Here is a 19,479-nt window from a genome sequence, read left to right on the forward strand (position 1 = left end):
ATTCTGCTTGTTTGTTGCAAATTTATTTTGTGGACTCGCTCAACCATGAAATCCACAAAAATTAGTCACCAATTAATATTAATGATTTCATGGTACCTGATTTTGATAAATTACTGAAGGAAAAGAAACTTAATCAGGGCTTTTTCACCCTATCTCACGGGGCCGATATTCGGCCCCATTCCCAATGCCAAATATGCTCTATTTTTCCCAATTTGGAGCCGAAAATTCCCAATCCAATGAAAAATTTCCCAACGGAAATCAGTTACTTTCTGTTCTTCAATAATAATTCTTGCACAATTAGTTTTGTTTGCCAAGTAAATCAAACAAAATGTTGGAAAAACCAACTTGTTTCTATTTTTAGTAACATGACCGTCTGCAACCTCGGCAAAAAATAATTACAAGATTTTGCTGAAGAAATGTATGATTTGTATGCAAAAACCTCTCAAAATGCATCAAAACAGAAATATTAATTGAATAAAGTACCCAAAGCATGTTGACAGGTAGTTCTTACACCATTAAAATCAACTGTCACATATTTTCGTGACCCAGTTTTTACACTCGAAAATACACGCACTTTGCCATTCTACTTTTTGGATAATTTCAGTTATAACTTTGGTGAAAACAAACTGTAAACAAAACATTTAGCATGACAAATAAAGAGTTACTGTATTTTTAGGCAATATTGGAACACAATCCTGAAAAAAAATTCTCAAAATTTCACAATGGATACTGTCTACCAGTAAAATTTGAAACTGAATATTTAAACTAATATATATCAATTAAAAACTCACTTAATTTGTCAGTATATTTTCCCAAACTTGACAATTTACCGCGTTAAAAATTCCCAATATGACCAGGGGCCTTTTTCCCAAAACCCCCTGAAAAAGCCCTGTTTATATTCATAGAGAAATCTTTATATTGTTTATAAGCCTTTGTTTAACAGCTCAAAAGCTTTTTTTTACACTTCACTCCTTTTAAGATGTTGTGCTTTGAAATTTGTGTTATTCCTTTTTAAAGAAATTACGTCAGTGTGTTTATTCCTAATGTCATTTTCACAGAATTTTGAAAATGGCTTTGTCGTTGCAAAAGAAGTTCTGAAAAGTGGCTTTAAATGATTATATTCTATAGACTGGGAGATTTTCACATATTTTATTTATGAATTTCATGGTTAGCAACCTCATATGTAGAACTAAGAATTCGAGAAAGGAGAGTGTTAATGTTTTAGCACATGATGAGGATAAAATGTTCATCAACATGTTGTATTCACAAGCATCCTTAGTCATGAATATTAGCAAAAATAAAACAGTTGTGAATTTTACCAGAACTGCTCTATTTTAATCACTGTGAGTTGACAAACAAAATACAGTGGATACTTATTATCTCAGATTCTATGGAATCGGTGGTTTTTACTTTGAGATGTCCGAAATTGATTTAAGATGATATTTCATGCACATGTTATAAGGACTTGAAAATGACATCGAGATAACCATATTTTGAGATAAGCAAGTTTGAGATGTAAGAGTTTTAATTGTACTGTATTCAAGACTGCAGGTCATAAAATTCCAGCATCTGATTTGTGTTGGGTTTTTTTTATGCCCCGAAGGGAGGCATATAGTTTTTGAACCGTCTGTCGGTCTGTCCGGTCCATATCTTTGTCATCCATGGATGGATTTTCAAATAACTTGGCATGAATGTGTACCACAGTAAGACGACATGTCGCGCGCAAGACCCAGGTCCGTAGCTCAAAGGTCAAGGTCACACTTAGACGTTAAAGGTCATTTTTTATGATAGTGCATTGATGGGCGTGTCCGGTCCATGTCTTTGTCATCAATGGATGGATTTTCAAGTAACTACGCATAAATGTGTGGCACAGTAAGACGACGTGTCGCGCCCAAGACCCAGGTCTGTAGCTCAAAGGTCAAGGTCACAGACGTTAAAGGTCATATTTCATGATAGTGCATTGATGGGCGTGTCCGGTCCATATCTTTGTCATTCATGCATGGATTTTAAAATTAATGGGCATGAATGTGTACCACAGTAAGACAACGTGTTGCGCGCAAGACCCAGATCCGTAGCTCAAAAGTCAAGGTCACACTAAGACGTTAAAGGTCATATTTCATGATAGTGCAATGATGGGCATGTCCGGTCCATATCTTTGTCATTCATGCATGGATTTTAAAATAACTACGCATGAATGTGTGGCACAGTAAGACAACATGTCGAGCGCAAGACCCAGGTTCGTAGGTCAAAGGTCCTAAACTCCAACATCGGTCATAACTATTCATTCAAAGTGCCATCGGGGGCATGTGTCATCCTATGGAGACAGCTCTTGTTTGGAACGTTTCTGAAACTGATCTCAAAATTTGATTGTTTAACCATAGACATAAATAAAACTAATGTTTCATTGAAATTGCTTTTAATTCTAGTATGGGAAGTATAATAAGCCGATACAAGAAGGAGGAAATTGTTGAAGGCCATACTTTGAATACGCCAGTTACTCGGGTAAGAGTTCAGTAAAATAACTTAATTTTGAACTTTCGTACCTTAAATCTGTATTTCTGGAAAGAACCCCATTTATGTATAAATTGAACTAAGGCTTTTTTTGTTTTATATTATAATCCACATTAGATAAGATATTTTAAAGAAAAATAAATGAATTATTTCGCTTTTAATTTTTGTAATTTTGCAATATTTTGGAGCCAATTTTGTGAAGTATTTTAGTGTTAACGTTTTTGTGTTCTTAGGTCCTGTTTGTCACCATCATCAGCATCATATATGGCAACGTTCAAACATCAGGCATCAGTGTTTCAGGAATTAAACCACTTGTTAACTTATTTCAGGGTAATTTTCATGTGCTTAAACTCTTTAAGATTATTTATTGTTTACTGATAGTTTATTGCAGGACAATATATGAAGTCTTACTTTAATTTTTATGACTGATTTATGATATTTTTTGTTGATTTGCTGCAAATCTAATACGCATGCTCACTGCATGATTTTATTGTACAGCCCAAGACTGACATGCCGGAAAAATTTCCTCTGTTGGCTAAACTTGAGCACCAGAGTTCCGCCGAGGATATTTACGCATCTATACGTCTCAGTACGGGGCCCAATCGTCTGATGGGTAGGAAGGATAGGATAGAATGTATTGGCTACCTCCAAAAGAGAAGTAAGTGTTCGTAGTTATTTCATCTGTTTAAAGTAAGCCATGAGATAATTCAGGCTTCAGCCCTCTAGAAATAGATGAAAAGTGTATTATTTCAAATTGTAGGAGTTTAAAAGAAAATCTGATACGTTTTGAATTCAAACAAGGAAAATTTTTGCTTGAAAACGATTTGTCCAAAATAAAAGTCTGTGAGCAAGAAATACTCTAAAATGAATACTTTAAAAAGCGTTTAATTTTGTGGGACTGAAATTTCATGATTTTGGTCAAAACAGCAATTTCATGTGGATATGAATTTGTTGATTTCAACTTTTGAACATAAAATTAATGGGAATTTTACTTGTTCGTTGGGATTAAATTTTGTGGATTGACTCATCCACAAAAATTAGTCCCCCATGAATATTAATGATTTTGCAGTACTCTGCTTTCCTTGCGGGCTACATATCTCCCAACTGTAAAAGGGATTTGGCTTCATTAAGAGAGAATGCCAAATAATATGTTTAAAAACTAAAATCATATTAAATTACTTACAATTAGATAAATATATCCTTAAGCTCTAAGTTTCAGTTCTAGGGTTCCACAGTACATTCTCACCAAGTGACTTTAAGATAATTATGTTGTGCCCAAATTTCATATTTGATTAACCCTTACCCTGCTAAATTTCTAAAATGGACTGGTCCATCATTCAGTTTGGGCAATACCATTTATTATTCAAAGGGGAGTTTACTGAAAATGTACTGACTGAATAGCGAACAGTGCAGACCATGATCAGACTGCACGGATGTGCAGGCTGATCTTGGTCTGCACTGGTCGCAAAGGCAGAATCACTTGCCGCCAGCAGGCTAAGGGTTAAACTAATGAATAATACAGTGACTATGTAAATATGAAAACAATTATGTGCATATAACAGTACTGTGTACAAGGTTCAGAATCCTACACACTAACAAATGTGTAAGTATGCAGAGTGTTAATATGTAATGCCTGTAAAAAAAATGGGAAATGTTTTCAATAAATGACTGATATTTTTTAACATTTAATGAATTTAGTTATAAAATTTCAGTAATTTCTTGAGTTCAAAATGTAAAGCATGATTATATGAGCAGCGCCATGGGAAAACCAACATAGTGGGTATGCGACCAGCATGGATCCAGACCAGCCTGCGCATCCGCGCAGTCTGGTCAGGATCCATGCTGTTCGCTAACAGTTTCTCCAATTCCAATAGGCTTTAAGGTATTAGGTTACTAATAGTAATGTTTACAAAATGGCCTTTGCTTGGTATATTCTGAAAGGTAACCGTGTTCTGCACTATTTTGCAAATTTTAAACAGCTTTTACCGTGCCGTTTTTTATAAATTTTGAGTAACTTATGGTATCTCCTCAAGCTCAAGTAGAGACAAATTTCAAAGTGATAGCCACTATCCAAAACGTTTGCAGAGAACTCATTTTACCATTAATTTCAATAGAAGAAACATCAAACTATTGGTAAACAATTATAAAACACAAAATAAAAATGTCAATATCATTTTTTCTATGGTGCCTCAAGTAAACGGATTTAATGAGACAGAATTCATACTTCAGCATTGAAAAAATAAGGTCGAATGATGTGTTTCTGTTTTGGATTTTGCTTACTCCATTTAAAAATAAGCTTAGGGAAGATGTAAAACCTACCTAAATTTCTTCCACTATATATAATCTAAAAGTGAAAGCAAAATAGAGAACTTTCACCGCGTGTAACTTAATATTTTTAAAGATGTGTAACTCTACCCCTTCTTTTTAAGTAGTAAATTCGCTTTGAACACCAAGAAATCACTTATAAGATTCATCTTTTTCCATTTTTGTACAAATAATCAATAATAAGTCTTGAAAGAAGTAAAAATTTACTAGTAAAAAAGGAAAATAAGGAAAAAAAAAATTTGGTCCCAGTAGGGCTTGAACCTACGCACCCCTAAGAACTGCAGTAAAAGTAGGTTTATGGTAGGAATTGAATACTCTTCAAAAAGGAGGTTCTCTATTAGTGATCTAATACCTTAAAAGCGAACAGCATGGAGCCTGACCAGACTGCGCGGATGCGCAGGCTGGTCTGGATCCATGCTGGTCGCATACCCACTATGTTGGTTTTCTCATGGCACGGCTCATATCTTTTATTCTGGTTTTAGAAAATACAGAATTCTTTTTCAGCATTCAGGAAGTGCCATTAAACAAAATAAGTTCTTCTGTGTTATGTTGCCATGAAAACAACATGGCTGCATTTTATGATAAAATATTGAAACGTTCATAGCTTTTTAAATTTAAGATTGATTTTGAAAATTCTTGCACCATTTTAAATGATTTAAGAAGACCTAATTATAGACAGAATGAATGTAAGAATTTAGTTAGAGTATACGGATGTCTTCAGATTACTGTTATAAATAATTCTTCTTTCTTTCAGGCAATAAAAGTAAGAAATGGAAAAGTTTTTATTTCATATTGAACGGATGTCTTCAGATTACTGTTATAAAGAATTCTTCTTTCTTTCAGGCAATAAAAGTAAGAAATGGAAAAGTTTTTATTTCATACTGAACGGAAGTAACAGGGAACTTTGCTTCTTTGAAAATGAAAAAGTGAGTATCGTAGTTAGTCTTGGTAACATTAAATTATGATAATTTGCAAGTAGTGTGAATTCATTTAATTTTCCTGTGCAGGAAATTATGTGGTTTCGGCCAAAATGCCTGCTTTGTGGGAATGTCATTCATTTGCGGATTTTGAATGGAAATTTTATTAACCCTTATCATGCTAGACGCTAATGATTCTGCCTTTGCGATCTGTGCAGTCTGATCATGATCTGCAAGCACTCCTTTTGACAGTTAATGTTACTGTCCAGATTGAAAGATGGACAAGTTCATTATATAATTAAGTAAATAATTATATAAATTTAGCAGGTTAATTTTGAGCATTTGAATTTAATTTCATGGATTGATGCCATATTGAAGTCTATGAAAATTAGTCCTACTTGCCCCATGAATATTAATTATTTCAAAGTATTTTTTTTCTTTTGTTTTTGAAAGTAAGTGACAGTAACTAGGACTTGAGGAGAACAATAATGTGTCCTAGAATGGTTTTCTGTTATGTTAGGTTATTTCAAACATTTGAAATGAAAAAAAGAAGACTGATTTGTAAATAAAAAAAAAAATAAAAATATCCACTTTTGATATAAGATACACTTTTTAAAGTGTAAAGTAAATTCAGTTGTATCTAGAGGCCTGCATATTCCTTGTGAATTTTATGTTGAAACAAAACAAAATCCATAGTGTTTTAGTCCTGAAATAGTTTTAAATAAATTTTATAATTTTTTAGTATGTGTTATATTTTATTTATGCTATCCGTCTTCATTTCAGCGCTCAAAATCAAAAGGTTTAATAGATTTAAACTACAGTGAACTTTATCCAGTTGATGACAGCTTCTTTGGCAGGTAATATCAGTAATCAGCGTCTTTATGAATACATAAGAGATACATCGGTGAAAGTTTTCTGTGATTATGTTTTGTATTTGCTGTCTTGGATCTTGTCGTTTTTCCAAGTCACATAAATTTGATGTAATTTGGGATTGAAAACTGCAGCAGACATTTCGGTTCAGTTCTTGATGTCTCTAGCCAACTGTTAATTACTCATTGTTTATTAAAAATGCTGATTTTAGTTTGATTATTGACTGCGAGAATTTCAGTTTTTCTTAAACTTTTAGTGGAGGAATAATATCTGTACATACTTCGTTCCAATTACATTTTAATTTAATATTACTTACAGAATAAGTTTCATTTCAGGCCCAACTGTTTTCAGCTGGTCACAAATGCCTTACAAGATTATCAAATATATTACCTATGTGCCGAAAATGCAGACCTCGCCACAGTAAGTATCATATAAAAGAGTTGTTTATTATTACGCTGTGAGTTGTAATGTGGCAAATTAAGTTACCGTGATATCATTGAAATTCATGGGCTTAAAATTTAGTATATTTTTGGTCAAAATGGCCATTTCATGGGGATATGAATTCTTGAATGTAAAGTTTGAAACATGACTAGGAAATGTACCTGTTCTTTGGGATTAAATTTCATGGATTCGAAATCAACATTTTGAAATTGGCAAAAATGAGTCTCTTGCAAATATCAATGATTTCATTGCAGTTGGCGATTTTTCAGCTTTTAATAGTAAAAGAAGAGACCAGATGCCTCTAAAGGCCTTATTTCAGTCATGTGCAGGCACCTGGGTAGAACAACCGGTCATCCTCAAGTAAGCTTGATAATCCCTTACAGTATATCTAGAGCAAGAGTTGACCCATGGAGGTGGGAGACATGCAATTTGAAGTCTGACTTCAAGTCAGAAACTTTGGTCACTAGACCTGTGAGGGCCCTCCATCATAGACAAAGTTAATTATGTCTCCCCCAGGAGACATATTGTTTTTGCCCTGTCCGTCCGTCCGTACGTACGTCACACTTCATTTCCGAGCAATAACTGGAGAACCATTTGACCTAGAACCTTCAAACTTCATAGGGTTGTAGGGCTGCTGGAGTAGATGACCCCTATTGTTTTTGGGGTCACTCCGTCAAAGGTCAAGGTCACAGGGGCCTGAATATTGAAAACCATTTCCGATCAATAACTAGAGAACCACTTGACCCAGAATGTTGAAACTTCATAGGATGATTGGCCATGAAGAGTAGATGACCCCTATTGATTTTGGGGTCACTCCGTCAAAGGTCAAGGTCACAGGGGCCTGAACATTGAAAACCATTTCCGATCAATAACTAGAGAACCACTTGACCCAGAATGTTGAAACTTCATAGGATGATTGGTCATGAAGAGTAGATGACCCCTATTGATTTTGGGGTCACTCCATCAAAGGTCAAGGTCACAGGGGCCTGAACATTGAAAACCATTTCCAGTCAGTAACTTGAGAACCACTTGACCCAGAATGATGAAACTTCATAGGATGATTGGTCATGCAGAGTAGATGACCCCTAACGATTTTAGGGTCACTCTGTTAAAGGTCAAGGCCACAGGGGCCTGAACATGGAAAACCATTTACAATCAATAACTTGAGAACCTCTCGACCCAGAATGTTGAAACTTCATAGGATGATTGTTCATGCAGAGTAAATGACCCCTATTGTTTTTGGGGTCACTCCGTCAAAGGTCAAGGTCACAGAGGCCTGAACATTGATAACCAGTTCCGATCAATAACTTGAGAACCACTTGACCCAGAATGTTGAAACTTCATAGGATGATTGAACATGCAGAGTAGATGACCTCTATTGATTTTGGGGTCAGTCTATTAAAGGTCAAGGTCACAGTGGCCTGTTCATGTAAAATCATTTTTTGGAAATAACTTGAGAACCACTTGACCTACAATGTTGAAACTTAATAGGATGATTGGACATGCAGAGTAGATGACCCCTATTTATTTTGAGGTAACTTGATCAAAGGTCAAGGTCACAGGAGCCTGAACAGTGACTTGAGAACCACTAGGCCGAGAGTGTTGAAATTTAGCGGGATGACTGGACATGCCAAGTAGATGATCCCTATTGCAGCCAACCATCAGTGTCTCTTTGACTTTCGCTCCTGACCCCTATTGACTTCTTGCCTATAGGACTTTGCATTGGGGGAGACATGCGCTTTTTTACAAAAGCATTTTCTAGTTTTATACCAGTGTTTTGAAGAAGCAAGTCTATGACCTTGACTACTTGGCCATAAATGAATTTTCTCTAGAAAATACAGATGTAAATTATAGTACATGTTTGTATTAAAAACATGTTTTTCTTGCAGAGTTGGATAAACGTACTGAAGGAGCACTGTGTGAACACACAGATGACGCGGATACAGAAGAGGTCAACTGTTCTCAAAGAGCTACGTAGTCTTTCAGTGGAGGTGATAGAATGTCGAAATATCCCTACGAAATACCTGTCTCATCCATTCTGTGTTATAACCCTGAACAGCGTGAAAGTTTGCCGCACTCGCGATGTGGATACCACAAATCTTTTCTGGCAAGAGGATTTCACACTTGAGTAAGTTCCCTTTTTTAGCTTGACTATACAAAGTATGGAGAGCTATCCTACTAGACCCGGTGTCCACATCCGCACTTTGGTTAAAGTTTTGATGCACTTTCTCAAGTAACAACATATTTAACTCAAAAGAACTTTATTCCTACCAGAAGTGTAAACGAGGAATTCATCCTTACTGTAAAAGTGTAAATGAGAACTTCATCCTTACCGTAAAAGTGTAAGTGAGAACTTCATCCTTACCATAATAAAATGTTGTCCTTACCATATAAAAATGTCATCATCTTTGTACAAGAATCCCATCCTCACTGTATTATAAGAACTTCATCCTTACGTAAAAGGATTCATCCATTCAGTAAAAGTGCACTAAATAAATGTCTTTAAGTGATGTTTTTTTGTTGCAGTGATATACCCGGTGATGTTAGATATATATCAGTGAAGATATTCAATCACAGCAAACGGTCTAAAGATACAGAAGTTGCCCATATAACGATACCACTCGTAGAGTTTGATAACGGAGAGCTCATTGACAAGTGGTATACACTACAACCGCATGCTGCTGTACGATGTGATATGGGGTCCATTCGACTACGCACACGCTACATTCACCAGGTCATTATGCCGGAAGAACAGTATACTAGTCTCAAAGATGTAAGTTTCATGTTGTACAGAGATATTTTTGGACAATTTTCTTAGTGGCATCATTTTGGTTTATTCCAGTATCTGGCACCATAAAATTAATACATTGCCAGTTAAATTCTAAATTGCATTAGCTCCATTGATAAATAGAGCACTAAACTGTAAATTAAGAGGAAGTGAGTTGAATCGGCGAGGATCATGAAGGATTATACTGTGAATTAATAAATATCTTGTGGGACTTATTTTCATGGTTTTCACGGATATGTCAGTGCATGAAATTAAATCCCATCAGATAAGAAAATGTTTATTCTTTTTTTGAAATTTAAAATAGATGAATTTGTGTCCCGAAAAATTGTTGTTTTTGCCAATACAATAAATTTTTACATACTCGTTTCTATTCCCCGTTAAGTTACACTGGTACCAGAATCGTCAATATTTTCCCATACACTGACGCCTGAATTTCATATCGGGTGCGTGACTTAATTCAGTGTGTGTTGTTGCACTATTTTTAGCTCACCTGTCACATAGGGACAAGGTGAGCTTTTGTGATCACGCAGCGTCCGTCGTCCGTCCGTGCGTGCGTAAACTTTTGCTTGTGACCACTCTAGAGGTCACATTTTTCACGGGATCTTTATGAAAGTTGGTCAGAATGTTCACTTTGATGATATCTAGGTCAAGTTCGAAACTGGGTCACGTGCGGTCAAAAACTAGGTCAGTAGGTCTAAAAATAGAAAAACCTTGTGACCTCTCTAGAGGCCATATATTTTAAAGATCTTCATGAAAATTGGTCAGAATGTTCACCTTGATGATATCTAGGTCAAGTTCGAAACTGGGTCACATGCCATCAAAAACTAGGTCAGTAGGTCTAAAAATAGAAAAACCTTGTGACCTCTCTAGAGGCCATATATTTCACAAGATCTTCATGAAAATTGGTCAGAACGTTCACCTTGATGATATCTAGGTCTAATTCGAAACTGGGTCACATGCCATCAAAAACTAGGTCAGTAGGTCAAATAATAGAAAAACCTTGTGACCTCTCTAAAGGCCATATTTTTCATGGGATCTGTATGAAAGTTGGTCTGAATGTTCATCTTGATGATATCTAGGTCAAGTTTGAAACTGGGTCACGTGCGGTCAAAAACTAGGTCAGTAGGTCTAAAAATAGAAAAACCTTGTGACCTCTCTAGAGGCCATACCCTTGAATGGATCTCCATAAAAATTGGTCAGAATGTTCACCTTGATGATATCTAGGTCAAATTTGAAACAGGGTCACGTGCCTTAAAAAACTAGGTCAGTAGGTCAAATAATAAAAAAACCTTGTGACCTCTCTAGAGGCCATACTTTTCATGGGATCTGTATGAAAGTTGGTCTGAATGTTCATCTTGATGATATCTAGGTCAAGTTTGAAACTGGGTCAACTGCGGTCAAAAACTAGGTCAGTAGGTCTAAAATTACTAAAATCTTTTGACCTCTCAAGAGACCATATTTTTCAATGGATCTTCATGAAAATTGATCTGAATGTTCACCTTGATGATATCTAGGTCAGTTTCGAAACTGGGTCACATGCGGTCAAAAACTAGGCCAGTAGGTATAAAAATAGAAAAACCTTGTGACCTCTCTAGAGGCCATATTTTTCATGAGATCTTCATGAAAATTAGTGAGAATGTTCACCTTGATGATATCTAGGTAAAGCTCAAAACAGGGCCACGTACCTTTGAAAACTAGGTCAATAGATCAAATAATAGAAAAACCTTGTGACCTCTCTAGAGACCATATTTTTCAAGGATCTTCATGAAAATTGGTCAGAATTTTTATCTTGATAATATCTAGGTCAAATTCAAAACTGGGTCTCATGAGCTCAAAAACTAGGTCACTATGTCAAATAATAGAAAAAACGACGTCATACTCAAAACTGGGTCATGTGGGAAGAGGTGAGCGATTCAGGACCATCATGGTCCTCTTGTTTTCTATTTAGTTCAGTATTGTCAATCCTATTCAGACTATTGAACATATTTATGATATTTACATCATATTTATAAGTGTAGATGCATATGTAATAAAAAGGTTATTATCTTTGCATCGGGAAATATGCACTCGTTCTTCAGCGGAAGAATATTTCTGCTGAAGAACTTGTGCATATTTCCCGATACAAAGCTGATAACCTATAAATATTATGCCCACAAAATGAAATGTTTTCCCAGGTGATGTTCAGTATGATTGATTTAATAGAAAACAATAATGTCAGAAGTCATTTTAGAAAAAGTCAGTGCTGGTACAGAATCAAGGATCATGGGTTAGGTTAACTGGCCGTGCTGGTACAGAATCAACGATCACGGGTTAGGTTAACTGTCCGTGCTGGTACAGAATCAAGGATCATGAGTTAGGTTAACTGGCCGTGCTGGTACAGAATCAAGGATCATGGGTTAGGTTAACTGGCCGTGCTGGTACAGAATCAAGGATCATGGGTTAGGTTAACTGGCCGTGCTGGTACAGAATCAAGGATCATGGGTTAGGTTAACTGGCCGTGCTGGTACAGAATCAAAGATCATGGGTTAGGTTAACTGGCGTGCTGGTACAGAATCAAGGATCATGGGTTAGGTTAACTGGCCGTGCTGGTACAGAATCAAGGATCATGGGTTAGGTTAACTGGCCGTGCTGGTACAGAATCAAGGATCATGGGTTAGGTTAACTGGCCGTGCTGGTACAGAATCAAAGATCATGGGTTAGGTTAACTGGCTGTGCTGGTACAGAACCAAGGATCATGGGTTAGGTTCACTGGCCGCCATACTCATTACTGATACACCAGAATTCTGCATGTCTAAAATTTTGCAAAATTAAAGAAAAAAGTCTAATGACACAAGGTTTAGATTTAGCATAATCCATAAATTTCCATTATAAGAATCCAGGAACTCTTGTTATGTTTATTTCCTGTTGCTACTTACATATACTTACATATTAGGCTATAAGCATAATGTGTTATGTTTTATGCTGAATAAACTTTTGTATTGTTTATATACATCACTGAAATATTGTTGAAAAACAACATTAAATCCAAAACAAACAAACATAATATGAGCCGTGCCATAAGAAAACCAACACAGTGGGTTTGCGACCAGCATGGATCCAGACAAGCTTGCGGATCCTCGCAGTCTGGCCAGGATCCATGCTGTTCGCTTTAAAACCACTATGTTGGTTTTCCCATGGCACGGCTCATATGGTCATCCAACCATTCTGCTTATGTTTTTTATGTTCGTTTATGTTCTAATCTCTGAAAGCCCTGGATAACTCAGCCATTTTACTCATTTCATTGTGACTTCAAGCAGTCAGGTGTTATAACCTTTACCCTGATAAATTTCTAAAATTGATTGGTCTATCATTCAATTTGGACAGTTCCACTTGTTTATCAAAGAAGTGTTCACTGAAAATTTACTGACTGATTAGTGAACAGTGCAGACCATGATCAGCCTGCATGGATGTGTAGGCTGATCTTGGTCGGAAAGGCAGAATCAGTTGCCGCCAGTAGGCTAAAAGTTAATATATCAAACAAACGTTGATTTTACATTTCAGTTAATACTGAATGACTTTGGAAACATTCTCACGCTAGCTGAAGTGTGTGGGAATCACCGAGTGTCACTGGCTAAAGCTTTGCTGAATTTGTTCAGACACGAGAGACAGGTACAGGTGCTGTTGAAAAACATCAATGATTACTATATAGCCAAAGAAGGTGAGCTTAGCTTTCGAATTGCTATATGTTATGTACATTGAATGGTTTGTAGGTCAACAGTCACTATTTCACAGTAACTAGAATCCCCTCTTTCTTAATGCTCACAGGACTACAGCAGAAATTTTGAAGGGATCAAAAAGAGTTTCCAGTTTTCAGTCTCCAAGTTTTCTAGACTGGAAAATCTTAAGGATTCTTGTATTCATTTGAAGCTCAAAAGAATTATTTCTCTGTCATTTAAGAAATGATTTTTTTTTTTTTTAATTGAGTTCATGCATAATGAACTAAAGAATCGAATCGGCAAATCCATGAAACTGAAACAAAAATATTTCTTTTCTTATTTACATTATATTTCCTTTCCATTTGTAAACAAGGTTATATTATAAAATTCACACATTTTGTTACATTTAACATTAAAATCAGTTTCCCGGTCATTTTGATCACCAGACTGAACAACCATGACATCATCTAAGGAACATTCTCCCTGATTATACCTGGCCAATGCCAAAACAGCGGTCTGTTATCATTAAGCAGTCTTCTTATACCTTTAGCACCTTTCATTTTGCTGTTCATACAAAATGAACGTCATAATTCTCAATGAAAAGAATAGGGCAAATGTAAATATTAAAAGCTGGAAAGTTTCCAAAATAAACTAAATTTTGTTGTTGTGTGGTTTAAGAACTTTACTAGTAAATGTTAGAATGTTTCGCCTCCCTTATTCAATTCTACCATTTTCGTTACCCTACCGACAAATTCCATACAACTAGATCTGTCACATCGAACATGAAAGGTATAGTGAGTAGTAATTTAAAGGATACATTGAGTTGTTCTTACACCAATATAAAGTTATAAAGTTTTCAAACAGTGCTCGTAGTGGAGGGGGTATGGATCTCCTTTAATGATAGTTTTGGTATTTACAGATGAAGTATCAACATTATTTCGAGGATCTACATTGGCAACAACATTAATGGACCAGTACATGAAAATGATTGGTACTGAGTTTGTTCATGCAGCCATCAAAGGACCTGTTTGTAAAATATGTGAAAGCAAGCAGAGCTGTGAGGTAAACTATTCACGAACATTATGTAATTTTATCACCTTTCCCAACCATGTTGGAGCCTCCACTGCCAGGTAGTTGAGGTCGGCAATTTTCAGTCATTTTCCCCTCACTGTTGTGGGTTCAGGTTCTTGTTTGAAGTGAAGAATTCTTTCATATGAGGGAGCCATCCAAGTCGGTGGTTCTTACCCTGATGTCTACACATGTCAGAAATAATTCCCAGGAGATGGGGGTGACCTAGGGTCTTCCTCCGCCATTGAAACTGAGAAGTTGTTGAATGACCTACACTGTTTTGGTATGACTTGAAAAGCCGGCAAAATAAATGCATAACTTCGCTACCTATTTTTAAGGTTTGGTCTCTGGCAAACTCATTTTACTTCGTCATTAAAAATTTCAATAGGAAGGATCCTTGGGGTATAGTTTTCATGTTATATATAGACCATTCTGCAGAAATATTTGCTTAATATGTTCTAAAAGCCTATGACAGAATGTTTCTGAAAACTTGGGTTGAACATTTATCATTGAGATGGTATGCTGCATGCAGCACTCTTGTTCTAACTGACTCAGCCCAAAAGGTTCAAAGCACAAACATTGAAAATGTCTTTGAATATGATGCAAGTCCATGAAAACTCCTTGAAAATGACTAAAATTTAGTAAAAAAGTAGAATGAAAAAAAAGCAAATCTGCTCAAAAGTCACCTTGTTCTAGGAAGAACATTCTGTCTGCCATAATAATTATGTGGGATGTTGGATGGAGATGTTACTTTATAGCAAACCATTACAATAATTAGATATGTCAGACGGAATTTGCCAGCCCATTTATGTAGTTGTTTCCACATTAGTCTGGAAACACTGGCTGTAAATAATAATTAAATTTTGTTCAAATTCCCTTCTGACATGCAGATTTGTTAATTTGAAGAGGTGCGACATTGTTGATACATTTGTTCATCTGTACTCTGTGAATTATTAGAAACACAAAGTTATGTGATTAGTGAACAAGGTTGTTCTTAACTGTAGTATTTTCAGCTAACTATTACATTTTTTAGCTCAACTACACAAAGTATGGAGGGCTATCCTACTCGACCTGGCATCTGGATCGGCGTCTGTCCACATCCTCACCTTGGTTGAAGTTTTGATGCAATATCTCTTGATGCATTTGTTTCAAACTTAAAGTAGTTATCACTCATGATCCCCCACATGATATGACACAAGGGCCATAACTCTCATCCCAATATTTATGAATTATCCCTCTTTTTACTTAGAATTTCAGGTTTAAGTTTTGATGCACTTTTGCTTAGTTCCATCTCAGTTATTATGCCCCCCTTTGAAAAAGGAGGGGTATATTGTTTTGCAGATGTCGGTCGGTAGGTCGGTCGGTCGGTCGGTCGGTCGGAATGTAGACCTATCTGTTTCCGGATGATAACTCAAGAACGCTTGGGCCTAGGATCATGAAAGTTGATATGGAGGTTGGTCATCACTAGTAGATGACCCCTATTGAGTTTGAGGTCTGTATGTCAAAGGTCAAGGTCACAGTGACCCTGAATAGTAAAACGGTTTCCAGATGATAACTCAAGAACACTTGGGCCTAGGATCATGAAAGTTGATAGGGAGGTTGGTAATGACCAGCAGATGACCCCTATTGATTTTGAGGTCTGTATGTTAAAGGTCAAGGTCACAGTGACCCGGAACAGTAAAACGGTTTCCGGATGATAACTCAAGAACACTTGGGCCTAGGATCATGAAAGTTGATAGGGAGGTTGGTAATGACCAGCAGATGACCCCTATTGATTTTGAGGTCAGTATGTTAAAGGTCAAGGTCACAGTGACCCTGAACAGTAAAACAGTTTCCGGATGATAACTCAAGAACGCTTTGGCCTAGGGTCACGAAAGTTGATAGGGAGGTTGGTAATGACCAGCAGGTGACCCCTATTGATTTTGAGGTCAGTATGTCAAAGGTCAAGGTCACAGTGACCAGGAACAGTAAAATGGTTTCCAGGCAATAACTCGAGAACGCTTGAGCAGTGTCAGGAAAATTGATAGTTAGGTTGGCCATGACCAGCAGATGACCCCTATTGATTTTGAGGTCATTAGGTCAAAGGTCAAGGTCACATTGGCCAGGAACAGTTAAATGGTTTCTGATCTTCTTGTCCAAAACCATAGGGCCTAGGGCTTTGATATTTGGTATGTAGCAAAATCTAGTGGTCCTCTACCAAGATTGTTCAGATTTTTTCCCTGGGGTCAAATATGGCCCCACCCCTAGGGTCACATGGTTTATATAGACTTATATAGGAAAAAACTTTGAACAACCTCTTGTCCAAAATCACAGGGCCTAGGGCTTTGATATTTTGTATATGACATCATCTAGTGATCCTCTACTAAAATTGTTCAAATTATTCCCCTAGGGTCAAATATGGCTCCGCCCTGGGGGTCACATGGTTTACATATACTTATATAGGGAAAAACTTTGAAAATCTTCTTGTCCAAACCGCAAAGTCTATGGCTTTGGTATTTTGTAATGTAGCATCATTTAGTGGTTCTCTACCAAGTTTGTTCAAGTTATCCCTCTCGGGTCAAATATGGCCCTGCCTCAGAGGTCAAATGGTTCATATAGACTTATATAGGGAAAAACTTAGAATCTTCATGTCCATAACTTACATCATTCAAATTTGGACCACATGTATAGTTTTGAGTGGCAAGATGAACCTTGACATGAGTTGACCTTGATCTTGACCTAGTGACCTACTTTCACATTTCTGTACCTACAGCCTTCAGATTTGGACCACATGCATAGGTTTGTGTACTGAAAAAACTTTGACCTTGTTATTGACCTAGTGACCTACTTTCACATTTTTGAAGATACAGGTTTCAAATTTGGACCATGCATAATTTTTATGTTCCAAAATAAAATTTGACCTTGATTTTGACCTAGTGACCTAGTTTCACATTTCTCAAGCTACAGCCTTCAAATTAGAACCACAAGCGTACTTTTGTGTACTGAAATGAACTTTGATCTTGAGATTGACCTAGTGACCTACTTTCACATTTCTCAAGCTACAGCCTTCAAATTTGAACCACATGCATAGTTTTGTGTACCGAAATGAACTTTGATCTTAAGATTGACCTAGTGACCTACTTTCACATTTTTGAAGGTACAGGCTTCAAATTTGAACTGCTTGCATATTTTTGTGTTCTGAATTGAAATTTTACATTGATTTTTATCTATTACCTACTTTCACATTTCTCAAGCTACAGCCTCCAAATTTGAAGCACATGCATAGTTCTGTTTACCGAAATGAACTTTACCTTGAAATTGATCTAGTGACCTGCTTTCACATTTCTCAAGCCACCGCTTTCAAATTTGGACCACATACACATTGTTTTGTACCGAAATGAAATTTGACCTTGATTTTGACATTGAGCTAGTCTTGAAATTTGGAACATTCAAAAATGGCTCAGTGGATGGCGCCAAGATCAATCTGTAATCTCTTGTTAGGTTAATAGGTTAAAGGTCAAGGTCAGATTAAACCAGAATGGTAGAACTTTTGTTTACAGTGAGCATATAATTTCTGTTCCTTGTACAATTACTAAATGCATCAAGGGGGGCATTTCGTGTTCGACGAGCTCTTGTTACTAAATGGATTTGATTCAAACTTGAAATAGTTGTTTCACATCATCACCCACACCATATGTCACAAGTTCTGTAACTTTTGCACCAATTATTCATGAATTATGCCACCTTTTTACTTAGAATTTACAGTTAATTTTGATGCATTATCACTATATTTCTTTTATTATCCTCTGCCGACTGGGATATAGTTTTAGGGTTGGGCCCGTAAAGTTTCAGTCAGATTGCCAAGTAACACCAGAGTTAGGCCCTTAAAAATTTCTAGTGTAAACTATATAGGGAACTATAAATACGGCAATTTCTGCCATTTTCTCTTGTGACATATTTGACCTAGAACTATGAAACTTCAATTGAATTTAGATCACCATAATGTGGTAGTTCACACACAATTTCGTCAGGATCTCATTAGTAACTTGAGAGTTATTGCCCTTTTATTATTTAAAAATCACATATTTGTACTTAACAAATTGGTAAAATTTCATTAAACTTAAGATTTCATTTTTTTCCAAGAACATTTATTATCAACATGCAAAGTTGTACTCACCCCTCTCCTTGCTTCTCCACCCATTCATCAGTTATCCCCACCAACCTGATCATGCTTCCCTTCCCCCAACAATAAAAAAAATATTTCTATTTTTTTCAAACCTTCCATGAATATTTATCAACATGTGAAGTTGTAACCCCTCTTCCCCCCCCCCCCCCCCCCCCACCCCCTCATACACACACCGCCACCACCCACATTCCAGATCTTTTACTTTTAAGTTCAGATAAAATTGTTAAACAGTGACACTTGGTGCCAAACTATTCTAATACAATATTTCGTTCTAGTTACACTTCAAGCTCACATTTCAAATAACTCCATATACTGTAAAACCATTCATATTTGTGGGTGACTAATTTCAATGGATTTCGTGTTTTAGTCAATCCATGAAATTTAATCAATGAACTAGTAAAATTCTCATTAATTTCATGTTCAAAAGTTGAAATCCACGAATTCATATTCCAAAGAAATTGCCATTTTGACAAAATACCACGAAATTTCATGCCCACGAAATTAAATCATTTTACAGAAATACTAAAACCTAAGCTTATTATAGTAAATATATTCCATTTAAAATAATTTCATTACTCAGGATCAATGTAACATATATTTATTATGTACACTTAAAATATTTGTTTTGTGTTAAATTGATTTTGTCTAATAAAATTGCTTCTGAGTAACATCCTGAACTTTTTGCTGGATATATTTTTT

The 19,479-nt window shown here is 36.2% G+C and overlaps 1 protein-coding gene across 1 annotated transcript in view; it reads left to right on the top strand.

Annotated features, from left to right (window-relative positions):
* LOC123566662 (ras GTPase-activating protein 1-like) overlaps positions 1–19,479 on the top strand; it is a 60,095-nt gene that overhangs the window by 18,938 nt on the left and 21,678 nt on the right. The window contains exons 8-16 of the mRNA XM_053549623.1: positions 2,427–2,502; positions 3,010–3,169; positions 5,680–5,762; positions 6,537–6,610; positions 6,959–7,043; positions 8,954–9,192; positions 9,591–9,837; positions 13,393–13,549; positions 14,467–14,609. Coding sequence (XP_053405598.1) covers positions 2,427–2,502; positions 3,010–3,169; positions 5,680–5,762; positions 6,537–6,610; positions 6,959–7,043; positions 8,954–9,192; positions 9,591–9,837; positions 13,393–13,549; positions 14,467–14,609 — 1,264 coding nt within the window. The remainder of the gene's footprint in view (positions 1–2,426; positions 2,503–3,009; positions 3,170–5,679; positions 5,763–6,536; positions 6,611–6,958; positions 7,044–8,953; positions 9,193–9,590; positions 9,838–13,392; positions 13,550–14,466; positions 14,610–19,479) is intronic.

The sequence above is a fragment of the Mercenaria mercenaria genome, chromosome 8 (genome assembly GCF_021730395.1).
Source record: "Mercenaria mercenaria strain notata chromosome 8, MADL_Memer_1, whole genome shotgun sequence".
In the NCBI taxonomy this organism is placed as follows: domain Eukaryota; kingdom Metazoa; phylum Mollusca; class Bivalvia; order Venerida; family Veneridae; genus Mercenaria; species Mercenaria mercenaria.